Source organism: Carcharodon carcharias, chromosome 1 (genome assembly GCF_017639515.1).
Source record: "Carcharodon carcharias isolate sCarCar2 chromosome 1, sCarCar2.pri, whole genome shotgun sequence".
Classification (NCBI taxonomy): domain Eukaryota; kingdom Metazoa; phylum Chordata; class Chondrichthyes; order Lamniformes; family Lamnidae; genus Carcharodon; species Carcharodon carcharias.
This window is the reverse complement of record NC_054467.1, coordinates 108,584,028-108,609,413: the sequence shown is the minus strand read 5'-3', so window position 1 is coordinate 108,609,413 and position 25,386 is coordinate 108,584,028. Positions and strand designations below refer to the sequence as shown.

The 25,386-nt window shown below is 41.0% G+C and overlaps 1 protein-coding gene and 1 long non-coding RNA gene across 2 annotated transcripts in view; one reads left to right on the top strand and one right to left on the bottom strand.

The window, feature by feature from the left end:
- Nucleotides 1-2,285: 2,285 nt before the first annotated feature.
- Nucleotides 2,286-7,596, bottom strand: LOC121277953. The gene is made up of 2 exons (XR_005943024.1): nucleotides 7,488-7,596; nucleotides 2,286-3,772 (listed from the first exon to the last, which is right to left on the bottom strand). It is a non-coding gene; the product is annotated as an uncharacterized LOC121277953 (long non-coding RNA).
- Nucleotides 7,597-8,220: 624 nt separating this feature from the next.
- wdr1 (WD repeat domain 1) overlaps nucleotides 8,221-25,386 on the top strand; it is a 52,247-nt gene continuing 35,081 nt past the window's right edge. The window contains exons 1-4 of the mRNA XM_041187841.1: nucleotides 8,221-8,445; nucleotides 12,202-12,323; nucleotides 12,419-12,509; nucleotides 23,677-23,824. Coding sequence (XP_041043775.1) covers nucleotides 8,430-8,445; nucleotides 12,202-12,323; nucleotides 12,419-12,509; nucleotides 23,677-23,824 — 377 coding nt within the window. The 5' untranslated portion in view covers nucleotides 8,221-8,429. The remainder of the gene's footprint in view (nucleotides 8,446-12,201; nucleotides 12,324-12,418; nucleotides 12,510-23,676; nucleotides 23,825-25,386) is intronic.

The window sequence follows — 25,386 nt, the reverse complement described above, 5'->3', positions numbered from 1 at the left end:
CTTTTCCCCAAGTCCGTTTCATACGGTGTACCTTTCAGATCTCACGTGGCGACACCACACATAGCCTTCCAATCCTCCTTTAAATATTACTTATCCTTCTTTGATTTGTAAATTCCATTGCTCCCCCATGTCTTTGGAATTTACTTTCCCCATAATATAAAAACCTTTCATGTTATCATTATGGTCAACACTTTTGGGAAAAATCAACCTTTGCCCTATTTACCTTGCCAGTCATAAAAACCTTATCATGTCTCTTTGAAAACCAAACATCTCTCCACTTGTCTTAAAATGAAAATTTCATTCACATCCTTTCTGCTAACTTTAGCACAGCTCATTCATAAGCATTTCAAATGCCTTTTTACACCTAACTTTTTGGATTATTTAAACCATACAGTCTATCCATCTCTAATTAAATTAAATTAGTCCCACAGACAGAACCTACTTTACAATATCCCACAATAATAGTGAAAAATATGATAGTTTCATGACTTGATGAATAAAATTGGCAAATGTAGCCCTGAGGATGAGTTCATTGAGTATATTCAGGGCAGTTTCTGAGAACAATATATTGTGGGACCAACCAGGGAACAGACTATTTTAGTCCTGGTAATATGTAATAATACAGGATTAATTAATGACCTCATAGTAAAGGATCCTCTAGGCAAAATGATCATATGATGATAGAATTTCACATTCATTTTGATAGTGAGAAACTTGGTCTGAAACTTAGATAAAGGCAATTACAAACAGGTGAAGACAGAGTTGGCTTAAGTGGACTGGGGAATTTGATTAAAAGTTAAGATGGTAGGTAAGCAGTGGCACACATATAAGGAGATAGTTTGTAACTTTCAAAAAAGATAATCTTTCTTTCTCAAAATAATATATGAGATGGATAAACATCCATGGCTAACTGAGGAAGGTATCAAATTGAATGAAAAGGCATACAATACTTCAAAGATTAATGGTAGGCCAGTGTATTAATATCATAACTGGGCTCTCAGTGTCTTCAACAGAAGACAGCTGGAAACCATGCTGTTGCCAGCAAGTGAACATTTATTCACTATATACAGAGACATTAGCAGAGCTCCATTAGAATCTTCATCCCTCAGGCTCCACGTACATGTGATTAGGCATCATCTGAGATCACTGATGATGCACTCTAGCTATTAGCATAATAGCTATTAACCCTTTAAACTACAGCCAGAAGACAGGAAAAAATTAGAAACCAGCAAAGAATGACTGAAAGAATAAAAGAGGGAGAAATTAGAATATGACAATAAGCTAACAAGAAATGTAAAAATTTACAGTGAGCTTTTACAAGCATCTAAAAAGGAAGAGAATAGCTGAAGAAAATGCTGGTCCTATAAAGGATGAGTCTGGGGAATTAATGACGACAAACAAAGAAATGGCAGAGATAGTGAACAAGTATTTTGTACCTGTGTAATGATCCTGGACCAAACACCCAAGTTTTTGCTATAATCTAGTTAGGGACCATTAACCTTTTGTTTAAAGTGCACAAATTTTGAGATTCAAGGCACTTGCTCAGAATAAAGCCGCAAGATTCCATGAGTTTTGAACAAACAAAAATAATCTTTACTGTACAAGGTCAGAAAGATGAAACAATTTCCAATTTCCAACTTATACTCTTAACATTCAAGTTAATGTGTGGTACATGTGAATTAACAGGCAAACTATGGCCAAACACACCACACTACACAAAGACAGATTCCATGGATTTCTCAACAATCCACCCAGACATCAAAAAACTCTGCGAGTCAATGAATCTCACTAAAACTCTTTCTCGCTTATGACGGATTCCAGTCTTCACCTTTGAAGATCTTGCCTTGGAATTCTCTCTAAACGTTGCTTTAACTGAGACGGCCTCAACAACGGCCCACCTCAGAGGGTTTCAATCTCATCTCCCGAGACTCCGTTCCCCTCAATTCCCAAGACCAACTCACCAGCACAAATTTAGCTCTGACTGCACCAAGCAGAACACTACTGTTCCAAAGGATTATATTTGCCCCAGTGGTCTGCAGCACGGAGTCACCAACCTTCTGGTGTCTTCTTGGATCTTCAGTGCTTCTTCTCTAGAGCACCCTTTGATCTCCAGGGCTTCTCCTGAGCCCTCTTTGATCAACAGGGTGTTATGATCCCCAGCTGAGGTTGCCACTGGACAAGCCTGATCCCAGAGTGGAACCCAGCTTGATATATTGTAACTTTTATTTGTTTGTTTAGATATGTGGAGAGGGGCTACTGAACAGAGTCACCGGAGTCAGCTAATGAACTTTTAACAAAAGCATAAAACATTTACTAAACAAGAAAATGTAAACTATGTTACAATACTCCTTCACCCACAACTATACCTTTACAGACATACACAGATTTGTAAGGATAACACAAGTTATAAATATATCTTAAACTCTAATATTCACAGTAAGTACAGTCCATGTAAACCAATTGGCAACCTGTAGTAAGGCACACCACACTCTGAAACCAATTGACAGATGTCATCCCAAACAGATGCTATGCATCGCTTCTCAACTCCCTCCAAACTCTTGTTACACCATGAGCCAATCAGTCTCACTGAACTCCGTCTTTCACATGAGAGTTCCAATCTCCATTCTCCAAGAACTCGCCTTGGAATCTTCTCTCAAACCAACACTTTCTCTCAGAAGCCTTCTTCAAGGGTTCACCTCCAGGGCTTCAAACTCCACTTCCAATGTTCCTCTTCCCTGGGTCACCACATGCATTCAAACTTTCCTCCACGTACTCTCTCACTGATTCAGCTGTCAACAGTACACCACTGCTTCATATGCCCATAGCAAAGAGTTACAGAACTTCAGTTGTCTCTTTGTACCTTCTTGTTTCTCACAAGCCTTTACCTCTTGAAGCTTTGAGCATTTCTTTGCTCCTCACTCTTAACTCCAGGAACTTTTCCAAGTTCCTGTCCTTCCTTTGACTAGAAGGGCTGCTTGGGACTTTCTCCTGTTTCACACCCCTGGGTTTTGGGACTTTCGTCCTCTAGCTTGAGACTGGTTATCTGTCCCTTTGTTCCAGTCTCTCTCTGGCAGCTACTTCCAACCAACTTTAGCTTGGTACTGGCTATTTGCTCCTTCTAGGTTGTTTCTGCTTGACAGCTGTCTTCAAAATTGACTGAACTCAAACAGCTTCCAAATCAAATTGCTGTTTCTAGTTTCTTGTGTGTGTATCTGTGGGAGGGTCCTGCTTCTTTGGGCCCCGTTGCTAGGCAACAGCCCATGTTTTTCTACTCTTGTGTTTGCGCAACTCCCCTTACAGTTGGAAAACTCATTAGAATGCATGTACCTTTTAAAATGAAACAAAAACGCAACTTGACCTTTTCTTAACACACAAATGCAGAAATACAAATCAAATTTAAACTTGAACAGCAAAACTCATTCCTAACACCCTCAAATGCCAAAATAATTGACTTAAACTATCTATTTTTCCTAACAAGGGACTCTCTTGTGCCCTCACTGCTTAAATTCTGCCAACTGCAGCCCTTTTTATGCTTGGAGTGTTTTTCTCTGCTCCTCTTTCTTCTTAACTGGGACCTCTCCCTGTCCCCTCTCCCTTTGGATTATGGTGCTCTGTTTCCGACCACATGATCCAGGTTTTCATGCCGTTTTTTCATTTTTCTCTTTTCACATAGCCTGGGGCGCCCGCTTCCGGTTCGCCATTGTGCAGCAACTCCAGAGGCACGTCACGAGTTGTAGTTCCCAGCCCCACTCCACAATTGGATCTCTAACATCTGTGTTCATGGTAAAAGAAACAAAATGCATCCCTAGATTATTAGGAAATGAAGAGGCAAAGGTGGGAAGGAAATTAAAACAATCACAATTAATGACTAGGAAAACTAATGGAACTAAGGGCTAATCATAAGACATAGGAGTAGAAGTAGGCCATTCTACCCTTGAGTCTGCTCCACCATTCAATGAGATCATGGCTGATCTGATAATCCTCAACTCCACTTTTCTGCCTGTTCCCCATAACCCTTGATTCCCTTACTGATTAAAAATCTTGTCTATCTCAACCTTGAATGTACATAATGACCCCACCAGCCTCTACAGCTCTCTGCGGTAAAGAATTCCACAGATTCACTACCCTCTAAGAGAAGAAATTCCTCCTCATCTCTGTCTTACAATGGGTGACCCCTCACTCTGAGATTATGTCCTCTAGTCCTACAGGCTCCCACAAGGGGAAACAACCTCTCAGCATCTACCCTGTCAAGCCCCCTAAGAATCTTATATGTTTCAATAAGGTCACTTCTCATTTTTCTAAACTCCAATGAGTACAGGCCCAACCTACTCAACCTCTCTTCATAAGAAAATCCCTCTATACCCAGAATCAAACTAGTGAACCTTCTCTGGACTGCCTCCAATGCCCGTACATCTTTCCTTAGATAAGGGGACAAAAACTGTTCATAGTATTCTAGGTGTGGTCTAACTGGTGCCTTGTATAATTTTAGAAAGATTTCCCTATTTTTAGACTCCATTTCCTTTGAAATAAAGGCCAACATTCCATTTGCCTTCCCTATAACCCACTGAACTTGTATGTACACTTTTTGGGATTCATGCACGAGGAACCCGAAATCCTTCGGTGCTGCAGCTTTCTGCAGTCTTTCTCCATTTAAGTAATATTCAGCTCCTCTATTCATCTTGCCAAAGTGCATAACCTCACATTTTCCCACAATATATTCTATCTGCCACATTTTTACCCACTCACTTAACCTGTCTATATCCTTCTGTGGACTTTGTGTCATCCTTACCACTTGCCTTCCTACCTATTTTTGTCATCCGGAAAATTGGCGATTGTACATTAATTTTCTTCATCCAAGTTATTAATATATATTGTAAATAATTGTGGCCCCAGCACTGATCCCTGTGGCACTCCAATAGTTACATGCTGCCATCCTGAAAATGCCCCCCATATTCCAACTGTCTTCTATCAGTTAGCCAATCCTTTATCCATGCTAATATACTACCCCCAACACCTTAGGCTCTTATCTTATTAAGTAGCCTTATCGAACACCTTTTGGAAATCCAAATATATTACATCCACTGGTTCCTCTTTATCTATCCTGCTTGTTACCTCCTCAAGGAATTCTAATAAATTTGTCAGGCATGATTTCCCCTTCATGAAGCCATGCTGACTCTGCTTGACTATATTATGCATTTCTAAATGCTCTATTACATCCTTTACAATAGACTCTTAACATTTTCCCAATGACGGATGTTAAGCTAACTGGCCTATAGTTACTTGTTTTTTGTCTCCCTCCCTTTTTGAATAAGGATGCTACATTGGCAGTTTTCCAATCCTCAGGGACTTTTCCAGAATCTAAGGATTCTTGGAAGATTACTACCAGTGCATCCGCTTTCTCTGCAGCTACTTCCTTTAATATCCTAGGATGCAACCCATCGGGTCCAGGGGACTTATCGGCCTTTAGCCCCATTAGTCTCCCCAGTACTTTATCTCTAGGGATAGTTATTGTATTTATTTCCTCCCCCACTTTTGCCCCTTGATCATTTAGTGTTTTTGGAATGCTGGTAGTGTCTTCAACCGTGAAGACTGATGCAAAGTATTTATTCAACTGCTCTGCCATTTCCTAGTTCCCCATTATTATTTCTCCTGCCTATATTGACTTTGGCCTCTCTCTTCCTTTTTATATATTTAAAGAAGATCTTACTGTCTGTTTTTATATTACTTGCTAGTTTAGCTTCCAAGTTTATTTTCGACCTCTTTATTTTTCTTTTGGTCATTTTCTGTTGGTTTTAAAAACTTTCCCTCTGACTTACCATTGATCTTTGTCACATTGTATGTTTTTTTCTGTCAATTTGATACAGTCCTTAACTTCTTTGGTTAATCATGGTTGATTTATCCCCTTCCTAGAATCCTTCTTCCTCACTGAGATATATCTTTGTTGTGAGTCATGAACTATTTTCTTAAACGTCTGCTATTATTCATCAAATGTCTTTTCTGCTAAACTCCTTTCACAGTCCACTCCTGCCAATTCTGCCCTCGTTCCTTTGTAATTACCCTTATTTAAGTTTAGCACAGTTGTTTCTGACCCAGGTTTCTCACACTCAAACGGAATGCTAAATTCTACCATGTTATGGTCACTGTTTCTTAGGGAATCTTTTAATCTGGGATCATATATTAAACCTGCCTCATTACACATTACCAAGTTCAAAATAGCCTGATCCCTGGTTGGATCCATAACATATTGTTCTAGGAAACTGTCCCAAATACACTCTATGAATATCATAAGTCCCCTGGATCCTAAGATCTTAAAAGTAGTGGCTGCAGAGATAGTGGTTGTAATCTTCCAAAATTCCCTGGATTCTGGCAAGGTCCCAGTTTTAATTGAATAAATTAAAGTTAAGTATATACAGGTGGAGGGCAGTGATTGGTTAATTATTGAGTCCAGCCCTAATCACCATTGAGAAGGTGCTGGCAAGCTATCTTCTTGAACTGCTGCAATCCATCTGGCGTAATTACACCCACAATGCTGCTGGGAACGGTAATCCAGAATAATTCAGTGACAATGAAGGAACAGCAATATAGTTCCAAGTCAGAATGGCATGTGGCTTAGTGGGGAATTTGCAGATTATGGTGTTCCCATACATCTGCTACCCTTGGCCTTCTAGGTGGCAGAGGTTGAGGGTTTGTAAAGTCTTGAAGGAACCTTGGTGATTGCTCCAGTGTGTCTTGAATGTGATACGCCCTGCCGCTACTGTGTCAGAGTTGGACGGAGTGAATGCTTAAGGTGTGGTACCAGGTGCTGATCAAGTGGGTTGCTTTGTCCTGCATAGTGTTGAGCTTTTTCAACGGTTGTTCAAGCCACATTCATCCAGGCAAGTGGAGAGTATTCCATCACACCTCTACCTTGTAGATGCTGGACAGGTTGTGCGAGATGAGGTGAGTTATTCACCACAGAATTCCCAGCGTCTTCTATTCTTGTAGCCACAATATTTATATGGCTGGTCTAGTTAAATTCCTGGTCAATGATGACCCCACAATTCCTACCCATCTGACTAGTGAGCTGCCAGGATATTTGGAAACTGAGATGACTTCCTGCCACTGTTCTTATTGTCTCATCTCTCTGCCTCCCCCTCCCAAAGAACAGTTGAAACAATAAAAGGGGTCCAGGCTATTTTTTTCCATTTAGGACCCACAAATACACACAATATTTCCACACACTCAAATACACCAGGTGATACTATTTCAAATCCTCTTCCAGTGTGTGGAGCAGGATTTGTCTGTTTGTCTGAAACCGAATCCCTGTTTTTGTAACCTTTAGTCTTGATTTTTTCAATTCTTTCCTATCATTTTTTACTCAAAACATATATATAGTTCAATCTCATCCAAACCCCTGCTTAACTTGCACCAAGTCCCAATCACTTTTCATCCCAAGGCGTGAACTACATTGGTCCCGGTCAGTCAATGCCCTGAATTCAAATTCTTACCCTTTGGTTTAAATCCGTCCTTGGCTTCACTCCTCCTTAGACCATAAACTGCTGTCCTATTACCCTTCGAAAACTGTTTCGACAACTCTGGACTCTTGTACACCCCACCCTCTCCAACTCCTTTTGGCCCTTCTTTGGCAGCTATGCATTCAACGATCTGGGCCCTAAACTCGGAAATTGGCTTTGCAAGCCTCACGGCCTCTCTTCTCTTTTAAAACATTCCTTAATTTGACTAAGCTTTTGATCAGTTGTCCTAAGATGTCCTTGCTCTGATTATGAAGCGTCTTGTTGCATGCACTTTTATAAGTGCAAGTTATTGAGTCTGCCCCCATGTCTGTTACTTGCCTTGCAAGGGCCCCAGACAAGTTCTATTCCATAAAAGGCAACGAGGAAGCTCTCAAGAACAGCCTGCAAGGAACCCCTGGTGGGATTTCGCTTTCCCTTTTTAGAACTGCTATTCCTGAAAAGCTGCACAAGCACCTGGTACTGCTCTCCCAATGTTCCAGCCGGCTCAAGCTGGGCCACTGATACATCCTCCCCAACCCGACGGGGGCCAGTGGGCACTAGCCAGACCTCCCCCCACCCCCTCAGCGCAGGTTACCCAAGAGCGTGGCGCGACTGCAACGCGCGCGCGCTGACGTCACCTACGTAGCGTCAGGCGATGGAGGAGGCGGTGGTTTGTGCTCGGGCTCAGAGCCGCGGCCGATCAAGCGGCTTTGACTATATTTGGTCAAAGCGGCGAGGCAGTGAGGGAGCGAGCGCCTGTTTCCGGGTTGCAGTGCTCACTGCCTCCGCCCTGTCTGTGAATCCTGCAAGGAAAGGAGGCCGTGTCCAGGGGAGGCGGAGGGAGGTTGTGTTTAGTGTTACCGACCGAGTACCAGTCGCCCCTGCTCTCTGCCCTGTCTGTACCGGCTCCCGGTGTGTGCAGCTCAGCGAGCGGAGATGCCTTACGAACTGAGTAAGTGTTGGTAGGCGAGTACTACCGGTCCGGGTTCTGTCTCTAGCGATGGGGGTTGTGATAGCGGAGCCTTCAGGTGGGAGAAAGCTGGGGTGAGGCTGACCCTGGCCCGTGTCCCAGTGCTGGGCCGGGATTCCCAGGAGAGAGAGGCAAACGTAAAGTGGAACCTCACCCGTCTGTGGCTGTGTGTGTGTGGGCGGTTTACCCTTCCCTTCCTCTTTCTCATTTCCCCCCTCGTTTTAAACTGGTTCAAACTTGACAGTGCATTCCAGCCGCTGCAGGGTTTCTGCTAATTCAGGAGTAACCAAAAGGAAGGGCGTATCTTTTGGGTTGGTCAGCAAATTCAGTACGCTGTGATTAGGGAGTTAACAAGTGTCCTGTTTTCCCCTTTATATATTCATTTTTACAACCTGAAAGGTATTTGGCAAAGGACACATCTCCCGAGAATAGTTACATGTTTTAGTGGTTTATTCAACAGATAATTTGAGATCGATCTTTATCCCCACCCACATGCAGATTAAAGTTGAGAGCCTCCCAGCTTTTTTATGCACACTTTCTGTACTGTCATCTTTAATTTTTATTTAGATTTAAGTATAATAGATTTCCAGTGGAGTACAATTACATATTAAACTTTTTCGACAATTGGTGGATAATTCAAAAACTATTCCTTTTTGAGTGAAATCACCCCAGGACATGTTTCAAACTGTTGAATCGTGTATTCTTTTGCTAATTATCGTGTTATTTTGTATCCATTGCTTGTTGCTTCAATTTGTGTTACCTGTTTTGCTAACAATGTATTAAAATATTTTTGAACTTACAAATGTTCACTTCCGGTAATGCATAAAACTTGTCACATGCACCAAAATGTAAAGATCCTGTTTGCAGTAAAATAATTGTGCAAGGAATGGGAGCATTCAGGAAAAATACAATTTACTTAAGTCCCTACCTAGTAATTGTAAACACTTTTGCAAATATTCAGTATAATGCAAACTATTATTTTGCCACAGGTGTTATCAGTGAAAATTTAACTTTGATAATTATTGCTGGTACATTATTTAAGCCATGGCCTAAACGTTGTATCACATCACCATCGGAATAGAAGTCAGTCATTTAGCCCTTCCGGCCTGTTCTATCATTGAGTGTGATCATGACTCTTGAATCATTGCTGGGCCTGTAATCTGAACTTCCCTACTCAACACCATCCCAACAAGGTTTACAGGCCGAATAAGACAGGTCACCAACTCAGTAGCTGGAGTGGAGGAGTATATGCTGCCACAAGTGTTATCCATGCCCTGTGATTTTTTTTTAAAAAATCTGTTAAGCTTAATTATCAGCATTGCAATACCTAAACTATCCATTGTAGATGTTGTAGACATCTGTTCTGTTCCACAGTAAATGTTACAGCTTGGGGCATATTTCTGCTTTTGTAATCACTATCAACAGTGGATTGTACTCACCAAGTCTTATTGTCTTAAAACCTGTCTTTCGTGTTTTTTTCAGTATGTAATGCTGTCAAATTTGATTTTTTTTAAAGAGGTAAATATTGTCACTAGTCTTTATGCACATTTCAAGTCATTTATGTTTGAAGAACAAATCCTAAAAAGGGTGCCTGGGTTCACCATGAGCCAAACCTAGCCAATATAAGGAATAATCTTTCTAGTCTTGCATCCTTTAGCTAATACTGTATACATATCATTTAACCTCTCATACCATGAACCCTGACCTTCAATACTAAAGCTTTTAGAAAATGATTTTGAAAGTTCAAATATAGCACATCTTGTACTTTTGTCTACACACTCAGGAAGTAGAATACAAGTATCTACATGAAAACTAATATCTGTATGGTGATAGCTTAATAGGAGCACTCAGCCAACTTAACCCAAGGATCCATTCGAAAAAAAAAGTTTCCGATAAGAATATATGCATATAGTAGTTGTCTTTTGTGTCCAAGTACTGTATCATCCATTAAAGCAAAATGTGGATGCTGGAAATTTGAAACAAAAACAAACTGCAGTTCTGATGAGGAGTCTTACAGACTCAAGATGCTAACTCTGCCTTCCTTTCCACAGATACTGTCAGACCTGCTGAGTTTTTTCAGCAGTTTTTGTTTTTGTTACTGTATCATCCATATTCTGCAACTGTTACAACTACAGGGGATACTAAAGAACTGTATAATAGTGGTCAAATTTAGTACTTTATGTATAGAAGCAGCAAAACATGAGGGTGGGAGCATGGGGAGTAGCAATCAGTATTCTCTGTGATCATAATTTGTCACCTAAGTTGTTCTGCTTATAACTATGCTAATGCTGGGTTAGTAAGCAAACTTCATTCATGTATTTTGAAAAGTTCAAGTACTTGCTCCAGCCATAAGCCAATTTTGGAAGCATATACATATTTACTTAACTACCAGAGGCCTTTCCACTTCTAAGTGGATATGTATTCCAAATATTTTGCATGCATAGCTTTTTGGCTTTGCTTAATCTTAGACAGACTTGCATTTATATAGTGCCTTTTGTGACCCAAGGACATCTCAAAGTGCTTTACGATCAATTAAATGCTTTTGAAGTGTATTCGTTCGTGTGGAAAATGTGGCCACTAATTTGCTCACAGGCTTTCAGAATTGATGATGAATGAAATGATCAGATAATCTGTTGTTTGATGTTGATTGAGGAATAAATTTTGGCCAGAAGAACTCCCTGCTCTTTGAATAATGCCAGGCAATATTTTACATTCAGAAGGCAAATGGGAACTTGGTTTAACATCTCCTCTGAAAGATGTCAGCTCTGACAGTGCAGCATACTCAATTTCTGCATTGAAATATCAGTCTAGGTTATGTGCTCAAGTTTCTGGAGTTGGCCCTGAACTCAAGCTTCAGTCAATGAGTGAGAGTGCTATCACTGAGCCACAGCTGATGAACAACTTGGGAAAATGAAATTGCCTAAGTCTAGAACTCTTCACTAAATCAGGGAATTTATATGCATGCATTTGTATGGTGGCTTATGTCAGTATTAGTGTTTCATGCAGTATAGACTTTTTTTGTGATATTGACTGGATGAGAGATTTTGCCAAAGACATCAGATGAACACACTAGTTTTCTTTAAACAAGATTTTTGAGAAGTAAATGGGACCTTAGTTTTCAGCTTTTTTTCTGAAGGATTGCATCTGTGACCACATAGCATTCCTTTGTTATCAACATAGGTAATAAACTCAAACCCATAATGTTGACCAAGAGAAGATGGTGGTAACAACCAAACCAAACTGAAAAATGTTGATAGCTTTCTTAACATTGCTACTTACTATTCTTGTGTAACCTATTCCACAAACCATGAAGATCTTGATGTACCCAAATGCTGGATTTTGAATTGAGCTGAATTTCAGTACTGGCTAACTGAAAGAAATGTACAGCTCATGAATTTATAATATAGAAGTTCAGAAATGATGGTTGATTTTTAGAAGAGGAGATTTACCCAGCTACATCGTCATATAATTGTGCAGCTTCGTTACTCAAAAGATTTCTCATCCTCACCCCAGCTTCTATAAACATTTTTTCTGCACTGTGGTGAAGACCTTAGTTTCTGGAATAAATTAAGAGTATCATCTATTCAACAAATAGTTCATATTAAAAGTTGAAATTATATATCTTGGTGTTTCAGATCTAGGAGAGGGTAGATTTGCATATTTTACTTTAAGTTTGACATTATTGCTGAATTTTGAGATGCTGTGGCTTTCTCAGTTTTTCTCTCTATTTCTCAACAGGCAAAGTGTTTGCTAGCCTCCCTCAAGTGGAAAGAGGTGTTTCAAAGGTCCTTGGAGGTGATCCGAAAGGAATCAACTTTCTTTATACCAATAACAAAAGTGTCATCATAAGGAACATTGATGTAACGCCTTTTCTTTTTACTTGTTTAATTTGCAAGTGTGCCTATTCTAAAAATTCAGAATGTGTAAAAATTAAAAAAAAAAATTCTTGTTTCAGAATCCAGAAATTGCTGATGTATACACTGAGCATGCTCATCAAGTTCAGGTTGCCCAATATGCACCTAGTGGATTTTACATAGCCTCAGGAGGTACGTCAGTTGGACTGTGCTCAGAACTGTGATTGCACTGTTTATTACATGCTGCAGAAAGAATTTTTTTCTGGTACTGCATTTAGTTTGCCATTTGTAAATAAGATCAGTCTCTTTGTCATAGAAATAGTGGCATTTTTTAATGTTGAAGCCTGCCTTGCTGATTCTTCAATTGAAAAGAAAGTTCATAGCAAACCAGTGTAATTTTGGACTACCTTTTTTATCATCCTATTATTCCATGATTTCTCATGATAAATACCTATTGATCAATGTTTAATGTAAATTTTTATGTCATAGGTAATGCCTAGTCTGGAAAAATGTTTTGCAGAGAGACAGCTGAAAGTTGGGAGGTCTGATACTATAATACAATATCAAATAATGCTCTGTTTTGTGATTTAATTACTGAATGAATTGCTTGTGGCACAAAGACTTTGTCGCTTGGAGTGATGTTTCACATTATTTAATGTATTTTGGGCTTTACAGGTATGGTGTTAGAACAGAGTTGATGGAAAAAATGTAACAGATATTTTTGTTTAATTTAAAAAATAGAAAATTGCTATATATTTTTGACAGGATGGAAAAATTGATGTTGACCTGCTCCGGCACTGCTCGCTGAAGGATTTATAAGTATTCTTGCCTGTTTCACTATCTCCATTTTATCACTCCTTATTTTGTGTGTGACTGCTCTGTCACCTATGCTGCATGTATTTCACCATCCATAAACAAATTAAATCTTTTAAAAACCCTTGTGTGATAAACAGTAGTACCTCAATGAGTTAACGTTTAAAATGGCCCTTCAACTCAGTGGGAATGGTACTAAAAGATCTTGAAGTCAAATCTTTTCTTCTAAAACATTCAAAGTAAATGTACAGTACTAAATTTTTTATTTGCATTCTCATAAACACATGCCCATGCTTGCTGGGTCAAATTATTTTTAAAAATGTACTTTAATTGCTAAGTAGGTAATACTATTGCCACTGTGTGCCTGTGGTGAATGGTGTGTTGATCAAGTGGGCTGCTTTGTCCTGGATGGTGTCAAGCTTTTTGAGTATTATTGGAGCCGCACTCATCCAGACAAATGGAGAGTATTCCATCACACTCCTGACTTGTGCCTTGTGAATGTTGGGAAGTCAGGGGGTGAGTTACTTATCCGAAAATTCACAGCAACTGACCTCCTGTAGCCAGAATATTTATATGGCGAGTCCAGTTCAGTTTCTGCTCACTAGTAACCCCCAGATGTTGATGGTGGGGAATTTGGTGATGGTAATGCCATTAAATATCAAGGGGAGATGGTTGGATTCTCTCTTGTTATAGATGTTCATTGCCTGGCACCTGTTTGGTGCAAATGCTACTTGCCACTTGCAGCCCAAGCCTGAATATTGTTCAGATCTTGCTGCATGTATCTTGAGTTGTGAATAATACTGAACATTGTGCAATCATCAGCGAACATCCCCACTTCTGTCCTTATGATAGAATGAAGATCATTGATGAAGAAGAAGAAGATGGTTTGACCTAGGACATTAGCCTGAGGAACTCCTGCAGTGATATCCTGACACTGAGCTGATTAACATCCAACAACCACAACCATCTTCCTTAGCTTTAGATATGGCTCCAACCAGTGGAGAGTTTTCCCCTGTTCACATTGACTTTGTTAGGGCTCCTTGATGCCGCACTTGGCCAAAGGCTGTCTTGATGTCAAGTGCAGTCACTCTCACCACTCCTTGAGCTAAACTTGTATTGTGTCCATGTTTGGACCAAGATTATAATGAGGTCAAGAGCCGAATGGCCCTGGAGGAACCCAAACTGTGCATCAGCGAGAGGCCATTGCTGTGTAAGTGCCACTTGATAGCATTATTGATGACACCTTCTGTCACTTTAATCATGAGTAGACCGATGAGGTGGTAATTGATTGGATTGGATTTGCCCTTTTTTTGAACAGTATGTACCTGGGCAATTTTTCACATTGTCAAGTGAATGCCAGTGTTGTAGCTGTACTGGAATAACTTCCTAAGGGTGTGGCCAAATCTTGAACGCAAATCTTCAGGACTGCTGCCAAGGGCCCATAGCCCTTGCAGTATCCAGTGCCTTCAGCTGTTATCTGATACCACATGGAGTAAATTGGATTGGCTGAATATAGGTATCTGTGATGCTGGGGATCACAGGAGGAGGCTGAGATGGGTCATCTACTTGCATTTCTGGCTGAAGATGGTTGCCAATGTTTCAACCTTGCCCTTTGCACTAAAATTTTGGGCTTCCCCATCATCAAGAGTCGGGAGCCTCTGGTTAGTTTAATTGTCTATCACAATTCATGTCTTTGGAATCACTTAATTCTGTCTCACGCATGCTGCATCTGCTGTTTGGCATGCAAGCGATCCTGTTTTGTTGCTTCACCAGATTGACACCTAATTTTTAGGTATGCCTGGTGCTGCTCCTGGCATGCTGTCCTGCACTCCTCATTGAACCAGGCTTGACCCTTTGCTTGACAGTATGGTAGAGTGAGGGATATGCTGGGCCATGAGGTTGCAAATTGTGGCTGAATGCAGTTCTGGTGCTGCTGATTAGCCCACAGTGCCTCATGGATATCTAGTTTTGAGTTGCTCGATCTGCCTGGAGAAGTGTCACTCAATGTGATGGAGAGTATCCTCAACGTGAAGACAAGACTTCAGCTCCACAAGGACTGTGCAGTGGTCACTCCCAGTACAGCTATGGACAGATGCATCTATGTCAGGTAGAATGGTGAGGACAAAATCTAATAGATTTTTTCCCCCTCATTTCCCTTAGCAGCTGATGCAGGAGTAGTCTGGCAGATTTGTCCTTCAGGGCTTGGGCAGTAATGGTGTTACCGAGCCACTCTTGCTAATGGACATTGACGCCTTCACCCAGAGTACATTGTCTCCCTGCCACATCACTTGCTTCTTCCAAGTGATATTCAACATGGAGTACTGATTCATCAGCTGAGGGAAAGCGGTAGATGGTAATCTGTAGGTGGTTTCCTCACCCACGTTTGACCTGATGCTGTTAGACTCTGAGGCTAACTTTCTCCTGAATGTATAACTTTGTGCCACCACCTTTGGTGGGTCTGTCATGCTTTTGAGACAGATTATGTCCAGGGGTGTTGTTGGTTGTGCCTGGGATATTGGCTGTAAGTTATGATTCAGGGCATATGACTGTCGGGCTGTCGCTCGACTAGTCTGTGGGACAACTCTCCCAATTTTGACACAAGGCCTCAAATGTTAGTCATGAGGACTTCGTAGGGTTGTCAGGGCTGGGTGTGACATTGTCTTTTCTGGTTCTTAGTCCATTTGTTTTTATTCCTTTTTGACGTTTCTGTAGCAGTTTGATACAACTGAATGGCTTGCTTGGCCTTTTAAGAGTCGACCATGTTGCTGTGGGTCTGGAGTCACAAGTGGGCCAGACCAGTTTAAAAATGGCAAATTTCCTTCCCTACAGGACACTGTCCTAAAGCCCATCTGGTTCATCAATCTATTTCATGGTCACCATTCAATGGCAGATTTATTAAATTTAGTAATTTATTGATTTTAAATTCCATCAGCTACCACAATGGAATTTGAACCCATGTCCCCAATGTTTTAACCTGGGCCTCTAGGCTAGGAATCTAGTGACATTACCTCTACATCACTGCTCCCTCTTGAGGTACAAATCAGCCTTGATTGAAGGGCAGAGTAGATGCAGATGAGACAGTGGGGCAATAATTTGGGATTTAAAAGAAAACTTGAATACTTTACATCTTTTGTTAAGAAGATCCATGAACACTGGGGACTGGAAATGGTCCCATGCGGCTAGAAGTTTCAAAGATCATGGGGCCACAATTTGCTGTAGGAGTGAATCCAACATTGTCCTTTGGTTTTGCTCTTGCATGTTCAGGTTAGTGGCAGGTTGCTGAATTTGAGAGCTGGTAATGTCAGCAAGGGAAACCAGGAACCTGGGACCTGAGTGAATGGAGTATCCCAGCACAAGGACAAAAGAAAGAGTAATTGGTGGGTAAATGTCAAACTGGATACAGAAAGAAAGAGAGATTGAGACGAAAGAAAAGCTTATTTAAGTTAAAATATCCAATTCCACACTTGGAAATAATTTTTCAGTGCCAATGCAGTTCCTTGGTAGTAATTCACCCTTAGAACATGATTAAAAGAATATCTTTCAAGTTTAACCCAGGCTTAAATATGTATGGTCCTTAAATGGCTCCAAAACAGGCTCCTTGCTTCAGACCAATCCTAATTCTCTGTGGCAAGTTTAGTTTATCTACCATTCAAGTGCAGTAACACCATGCTATTCAGTGTATTTCAGTGGTGAGCCAGTGAAAAAGATCCTATTTTCACAAAGCATCTCAAGCAGCAACTTTTAGTTTTCCATATTGAATTTAACATCTGTCAGGAAATTGTTCAGGGCAAGGTAACTGAATACCTTGAAGCATGTCAGCTCAGAGAGACCCAGCACAGACCTGTAGAGGGTAGGTTGGTTGAAGAGTTGGTTGTAGTTTGTGGATGGAGTAATGTATATGGATAACAAAAACAGAATTACCTGGAAAAACTCAGCAGGTCTGGCAGCATCGGCGGAGAAGAAAAGAGTTGACGTTTCAAGTCCACGTGACCCTTCGACAGAACTTGAGTTCGAGTCCAGGAAAGAGCTGAAATATAAGCTGGTTTAAGGTGTGTGTGTGGGGGGCGGAGAGATAGAGAGACAGAGAGGTGGAGGGGGGGGTGTGGTTGTAGGGACAAACAAGCAGTGATAGAAGCAGATCATCAAAAGATGTCAACGACAATAGTACAATAGAACACATAGGTGTTAAAGTTGGTGATATTATCTAAACGAATGTGCTAATTAAGAATGGATGGATGATTCGTTTAGATAATATCACCAACTTTAACTTTAACACCTATGTGTTCTATTGTACTATTGTCGTTGACATCTTTTGATGATCTGCTTCTATCACTGCTTGTTTGTCCCTACAACCACACCCCCCCCTCCACCTCTCTGTCTCTCTATCTCTCCGCTCCCCACACACACACCTTAAACCAGCTTATATTTCAGCTCTTTCCTGGACTCGAACTCAAGTTCTGTCGAAGGGTCATGAGGACTCGAAACGTCAACTCTTTTCTTCTCCGCCGATGCTGCCAGACCTGCTGAGTTTTTCCAGGTAATTCTGTTTTTGTTTTGGATTTCCAGCATCCGCAGTTTTTTTGTTTTTATTAATGTATATGGATGTTATTTATATGGCTTTCCTGAAGGCATTTCATAAAGTTCCTCATAAGAGACTAAAGCCTATTGAATTGAAGGCAAATTATCAACCGGGTTAGGAAACTAGCTGAATGGTGAGTCAGAGTAGTGATAATGGGCAGTTACTGAATGTGACAAGTGGTGTGCCCCAAAGGTTTATGTTGTAGTCTCAACTATTCACTGTATTTAATAAGACTTTGGGGTAGAAAGCCACATATCTTTTTGTCACCAGCAAATCTGGATAGGTGGTATTGTGAGCACAATAGATGGGCAATAAGTGGGCAAAAGAATGGCAAATAGATTCTGATGTTAGAAAATGTGAGGTCACCCGCTTGGACCGCAAAAGGATAGTGCTGGGTACTTTCTAAATGGTGAAAAAATAAAAACAGTGGAGGTCCTTAGAGAATTGGGATACAACACACAAATCAAATATGAACACAATCTAGTACCGAAAATATCAAAAAAATTATGCCGGCCCAGAAAACAAGGAGTGCAAGTCATGCTTTGGCTAAACAAAGCTGTGCTTGGATCTCTATCTGTTTCCCTTATTCACCATATTTCTGCATACTGGGGAGTTTTAAGACTAGAACACAACCTAGAAATTAGACTTTTTTGGAAGTGAAATTAGGAAATGCTTCTAAACAAAGGGTGGTAGAAATTTGGGACACTCGTCTGCTAATGCACTTATTACAAAGTGGCTTGTAAATGTTTAAAACCTGAGAGTGATGGACTTTTGTTATCCAGAAGTATTATGGGATATGGGGAAAAGGCTGGTATATGGAATTAAATTGCAGATTAGCCATGATATTGTTGAATGAATCGTGGATGTATGTGGGAAGAAACTGGACAAGGAGAGAGAATGGAATCAAGAGGGGAAGAAATGAGTTCCGTGGGGCAGGAGCAGGCTGACGCAATGGATTTACAGGGACAATCCTGTTTGTGGATCGTGGGAAGGAGGTAGAAGCAGGCTGTCTGGGTTTGGGAGACTTTGAAGTTGGAAGCCGTGGAGGGAAGATCTCCCGAGCAGATGAGGTCACTGACAGTCCTGGAAACAATGGCTTGATGCTCGGTGGTGGGGGTCGTGGTCCAGGGGGAGGTAGGAAGAAGTGACTGAGTTGGCGCTCAGCCTCTGCGAGGTAGAGGTCAGTACGTCAAACAATAACTGCGCCATCCTTGTCGGCAGGTTTGATAAAGTCCAGGTTGGACCTAAGAGAATGGAATACAGCAAATTCAGAAGGAGACAGGTTAGAGTGGGTGAGAGGAGCAGAGTAATTGAAATGGTCAATGCCACGCTGACGGTTCTTGATGAAAAGATCAAGAGCAGGTAAGAGGCCAGAGGGAGGGGTCCAGGTAGAGGGAGAATACTGGAGGCAGGTGAAAGGATCAGTTGAACGGAGGGAGGACTCGTGTCCAAAGAAATGAGCACAGAGCCAAAGGCAGCGGAAGAAGAGTTCAGCATCGTGCCGAGCCCGAAATTCATTGAGTTGGGGATGTATGGCTATGACATAGAGTCCTTTGATGAGTACAGAACCTTCAGATTCAGAGAGGAGAAGGTCAGAGCCTTTGAAGAAGGGTCATACAGACTCGAAGCATTAACTCTGTTTCTCTCTCCACAGGTGCTGTCAGACCTCCTGAGTTTTTTCCAGTATTTTCTCTTTTTATTTCAGATTTCCAGCATCCGCAGTATTTTGCTTTTATGATATTGTTGAATGCTGGAGTAGGCTCATAACATAAGAATGTATAATGTTTGGCCCCTCGAATCTCTTCCTCATTCAACACAATCATGGATGATCTCCTGCCTTAACTCCACGTTCCCACCACTCCCCATAGTCTTTGTTTCCCTGAGACACCAAAAATCTGTCTATCTCAGCCTTAAATATATCTTCTACCCTTGAGGTAGAGAACTCAATGGGCTGGTGACCTACTCCTGACCTATAACCTGGCTTCTGTCCTCATTGAAAATTTCTGTAACATTTGAGCATAACTAGTGGCAAACTATAGTCTCATTGTGTTTAGACAGTAATTATAGATCCTTTTGATTTTTTGGGAAATCTGGATAGACAAGTCTCAATTTTTAAATGAGTTTTTTCTGAGAATGAACTTTATCTATGGGTTGACCATAATCTCTTCCACATGTAACTCTGGTTTGGCTTGTAAGGCTAGTGTGACCTGTGAAAACCAATGGATTAAGTTTGAATGTCTCTCCCATTGTGAGGTCACATTGTGGCTCAGCAGGGAAGCAGAAACCTGGCTTATCCACTTGGTGTAAATTTGGCACTTAAGTTGAGCATAATTTTATAAAGGTGTATATTGATTTTGGGGATTGCATTGAATCAAAATCATAAGGACATATGAATTAGGAACAGGAGTTTGGCCCCTCAATCCTGCTCCACCATTCAATAAGATAATGGCTGATCTGATTGCTACCTCAGCTCCACTTTCCTTCTTGCCCCCCATACCCTTTCACCCCCTTGTCAATCAAAAAACTATGTAAGTCAGTCTTAAAAAGTATTAAATTACCCTGTCTCCACTACTCTCTGGAGAAGACTCTCAACCCTTAGAAAATTTCTTCTCATTTCCTGCTTAAATGGGAGATTTCTTATTTTTAAACTGTGTCCCCTAGCTCTCAAATGTCCCAGAAGGGAAAATATCCTTTCAGCATCCACCCTGTCAGCCCCTCAGGATCTTGTATGTTTCAATAAGATCAGCCTTCAATCTCCTAAACTCCAATGGATACAGGCCCCAACTTTTCCTCATAGGATAACCCCCTCATTCCAGGAATCAGTCAAATGAACCTTCTTCGAACTGCTAATGCAATTATGTTCTTTCTGAAATAAGAAGACCAAAACTCTACACAATACTCAAGATGGCGGTCTCACCAATTCCCTATACAACTGCAGCAAAACATCCCTACTTTTATTGCAAGAGGAATGGAATATAAATGACAACATTCCATTTGCTTTCCTAATCACTTGCTATACATGCATATAACTTTTTGTGCTTCATGTACTAGGACACTCAGATCCCTCTATACCTCAGGACTCTGGATTCTCTCATTTAAATAATACACTATTATTATTCCTGCCAAACTGGCAAGTTCACATTTTCCCATTTTATACTTCACCTTCCAAAGTTTTGCCCAATCATTTAACCAATCTATTTCCCTTTGCAGACTCCTTATGTCCTCTTCACAGCTTACTTTCCCTCCTATCTTTGTGTCATCAATTTTAGCAACCTTACATTCAATCTATCATCCAAGTCATTAATATAGATTGTAAGTAGCTGAGCCACAGCACTGATCCCTGTGGTACTCCACTCATTACATCTTGCCAACCCAAAAATGACCCATTTATCCTTATTTCCAGTTCCCTGGCCCCAACCGCTTCCTTTTCACCATTGACCTCCAATCCCTCTACACCTCCATCCCCCACCAGGATGGTCTGAGGGCCTTTAGCTTCTTCCTCGAACAGAGGCCCGAATAATCCCCATCCACCACTACTCTCCTCCGTCTGGCTGAACTTGTTCTCACACTGAACAATTTCTCCTTCAACTCCCCTCACTTCCTCCAAATAAAAGGTGTGGCTATGGGTACCCGCATGGGCCCCAGCTATGCCTGTCTCTTTATGGGGTATGTGGAACATTTCTTGTTCCAGTCATACTCCGGCCCCCTTCCACAACTCTTTCTCCGGTACATCAATGATTACTTCGGTGCTGCTTCATGCTCTCGTCGGGACTTGGAAAAATTTATTAATTTTGCTTCGAATCTCCACCCCTCCATCATTTTCACGTGGTCCATCTCTGACACTTCCCTTCCCTTCCTTGACCTCTCTGTCTCAATCTCTGGTGATAGACTGTCCACCAATATCCATTACAAGCCTACCGACTCCCACAGCTACCTCGACTACAGCTCCTCACACCCCGCTTCCTGTAAGGACTCCATCCCATTCTCTCAGTTCCTTCGCCCCCGTCGCATCTGTTCCGATGATGCTACCTTCAAAAACAGTTCCTCTGACATGTCCTCCTTCTTCCTTAACCGAGGTTTTCCATCCACGGCCCATTTCCCGTGCATCCTCCCTCACGCCTTCTCCTCCCTCCCAGAAACATGATAGGGGTCCCCCTTGTCCTCACTTATCACCCCACCAGCCTCCGCATTCAAAGGATCATCCTCCGCCATTTCCGCCAACTCCAGCATGATGCCACCACCAAACACATCTTCCCTTCACCCCCCGGCGGCATTTCGTAGGGATCGTTCCCTCCGGGACACCCTGGTCCACTCCTCCATCACCCCCTACTCCTCAACCCCCACCTATGGCACCACCCCATGCCCACGCAAAAGATGTAACACCTGCCCCTTCACTTCCTCTCTCCTCACTGCCCAAGGGCCCAAACACTGCTTTCAAGTGAAGCAGCATTTCACTTGCATTTCCCCCAACTTAGTCTACTGCATTCGTTGCTCCCAACGTGGTCTCCTCTACATTGGAGAGACCAAACGTAAACTGGGCGACCGCTTTGCAGAACACCTGCGGTCTGTCCGCAAGAATGACCCAAATCTCCCTGTCGCTTGCCATTTTAACACTCCACCCTGCTCTCTTGCCCACGTCTGTCCTTGGCTTGCTGCATTGTTCCAGTGAAGCCCAACGCAAATTGGAGGAACAGCACCTCATCTTCCGACTAGGCACTTTACAGCCTTCCGGACTGAATATTGAATTCAACAACTTTAGGTCTTGAACTCCCTCCTCCATCCCCAGCCCCTTTCTGTTTCTTCCCCCTTCCTTTTGTTTTTTCCAATAAATTATATAGATTTTTCTTTTCCCATCTATTTCCATTATTTTTAAATATTTTTAAATCTTTTATGCTCCCCCCACCCCCACTAGAGCTATACTTTGAGTGCCCTACCATCCATTCTTAATTAGCACATTCGTTTAGATAATATCACCAACTTTAACACCTATGTGTTCTTTTGTTCTGTTGTCTGTGACATCTTTTGATGATCTGCTTCTATCACTGCTTGATTGTCCCTACAACCACACCATCCCCCCCCCGCCCCCCCCGGCCACACACACACCTTAAACCAGCCTATATTTCACCCCTTCCTTGGATTCACCTAGTTCTGTTGAAGGGTCATGAGGACTCGAAATGTCAACTCTTTTCTTCTCCGCCGTGCTGCCAGACCTGCTGAGTTTTTCCAGGTAATTCTGTTTTTGTTTTGAATCTCCAGCATCCTCAGTTTTTTGTTTTTATCCATTTATCCTTACTATGTTCCTATTAGCTAATCAATCCTCTATCCATGCTAATATGTTACCGCCTACATCATGGGCTCTTATTTTGTGTTGTAACCTTTGAAATGCTTTATGGAAATCTAAGTAAATTGCATCCACAGGTTCCCCACTTCAAGAACTCTAATTATTAGTCAAACACAATTTTCCTTTCACAAAAAATAATGGCAATTGTGCATACACGGATTTTCCAGCAGGATAGGGATACAAGCTTGGAATATCGGGTGTGCAGTTTCTTTAAAACTGCCTTGTTTCATGTTAGAATAATATTATGGTACTGAAGCTTTTTTAATTGTTCCATTGGATGTGGCAAGGCCAGCATTTGTTGCCTATCCCTATTGCCCTTGAACTGACAGGCATGCTAGGCCATATCAGAGGGCAGTTAAGAGTCAACCACATTGCTGTGGGCCTGGAGTCACATGGAGGCCAGATCATAAAAGGATGGCAGATTTCCTTCCCTATATAGCATTAGTGAACCCAGTGGGGTTTTATGACAATTGATAGTTTTGTGGTTACCATTACTGAGCCTAGATAGGTTTTTTTCTCTATCAGTCTACGGCTACTAGCCAATCCACCAGTATTAAGGGCTTTTATATGGTTTTTTATTTGATGTGTTACCCATCAATTAAAGTTTTTGTTTTGTATTATAACAGATGTTTCTGGAAAAATTCGAATTTGGGATACTACCCAGAAGGACCACCTAATGAAGTATGAGTACCAACCCTTTGCAGGAGTAATCAAAGATATTTGTTGGTCTGGGGATAGTCAAAAAGTTGCGGTTGCTGGAAAAGGAAAAGAAATGTAAGTCTTGAAATTGTAGAGTGAGGAACCGGTTGTGTTCTTTACAGGTTAAGAAAGAGTGAAGACATCTAAGTGAATTGTGTATTTTTTTTAGACATATTTACTTTGTGCGGAATTAGTATACTGTTATGTTCAGATTGTAAAAGATATCAAATGTTTTGTTGAAGTATGTTTAAATAGGGGCTATTTACTTTTTAAAAATGCTTCTCTGGAGAGATATTTGATTACTATCTTGGAAATTCCTCTATTTAAAAAGAGGGTGATTGCAACTTTTATAGAGAAACTGAACTGGGAGCAAAAATAGCTTTAAAGTACATTTTATTTTTTAAAAAGCTCGACACTTTTGCTGAAAAAAGAGGCATGTTAAAGCTTTTTGTCTTGCATTCATCAGGACACCACAAGAATACCAATATGAGAGAAATCAACAATTTATACTGTGCGTGAAGAGTGCGCTTATTGGCAGGCAAGTGGACTCCGGTGCAATCAGCATTCTCTTCACAAGTATAAATTATTGTTTTTCCCCTTATATTGGTTTTCTTGCTAAGTATCCTGATGAGTGCAAGATGAAAACCTTTGATGTCTCTTTTTTTTAAGCAATACTCAAGTTCTGTACTTCAAACAATTTTTTTTCTGATTTTTAGTTCCATGACCCAGTGCCAAACTCTTTATGTTCATCTCCACATATGCTGCCTGACCTGGGTATTTCCAGCATTGGGAACATCTTGAAATTAAGAAGTGCACTGTTTATTTTGAGTTTAGCAATCAAATTTGTTACTTTGAAACTAATCATATTGAGGCATCTCAGAAATTTGCTATCATCACTTAATTAAACAATGTATTATGGACAGCAGTTAGCAGTGCAGCTATATATAGATCATCTTCCTTATGGAATTAGCAGCAATTGCATGTGGGACAAAAATGGAAGTGAATTCTGTATAGACAAGTTATTTTGCAGAAAATATTCAGTCCAATCAACAAATGTAAACTGTAATCTCAAACTGACTGTAAATTCTATTAAACTACAAGAGTTTGCATTCTGTAATAATTGGTGTATTTGTTATGTCCCACTATGGGGAAATGGTGCACAAAGCTCAGGGTGCTTCTCTAAAGAATGAAGTGAAAACTAGATCGAAATACAGTCTGAACGACTGTTTTGTTGATCTTATCCTTTCTGAGCATTGAATAATGCTAGTTAGTGCCAAAGTATTTTAAGTCAATCCTTTCCCTTGTTTTGAAAAATTGCACTACTCAATTGGTAGTTATAGTCTAAAATAAAAGCAAAATTCTGTGAATGGTGGAGCTCTACAATAAAAACAAAGTGCTGGAAAAACTCAGCTGGTCTGGCAGCACCTGTGGAGAGAGAAATAGCGTTAACGTTTCAAGTGCAATGTGATCCTTATTTGCCGAAGAGCCATATTGGACTCAACATTAACTCTTTGCCGGAATTGCTGAGTTTTTCCAGCACTTCGTTTTTATGGTGCTTACAGTCCTTACTCCAGTAGTATAGGAAAATTGAAAATTAGTTAATACTCCAAGTTAGGTAGTTTAGCTTCCAAAGCTTA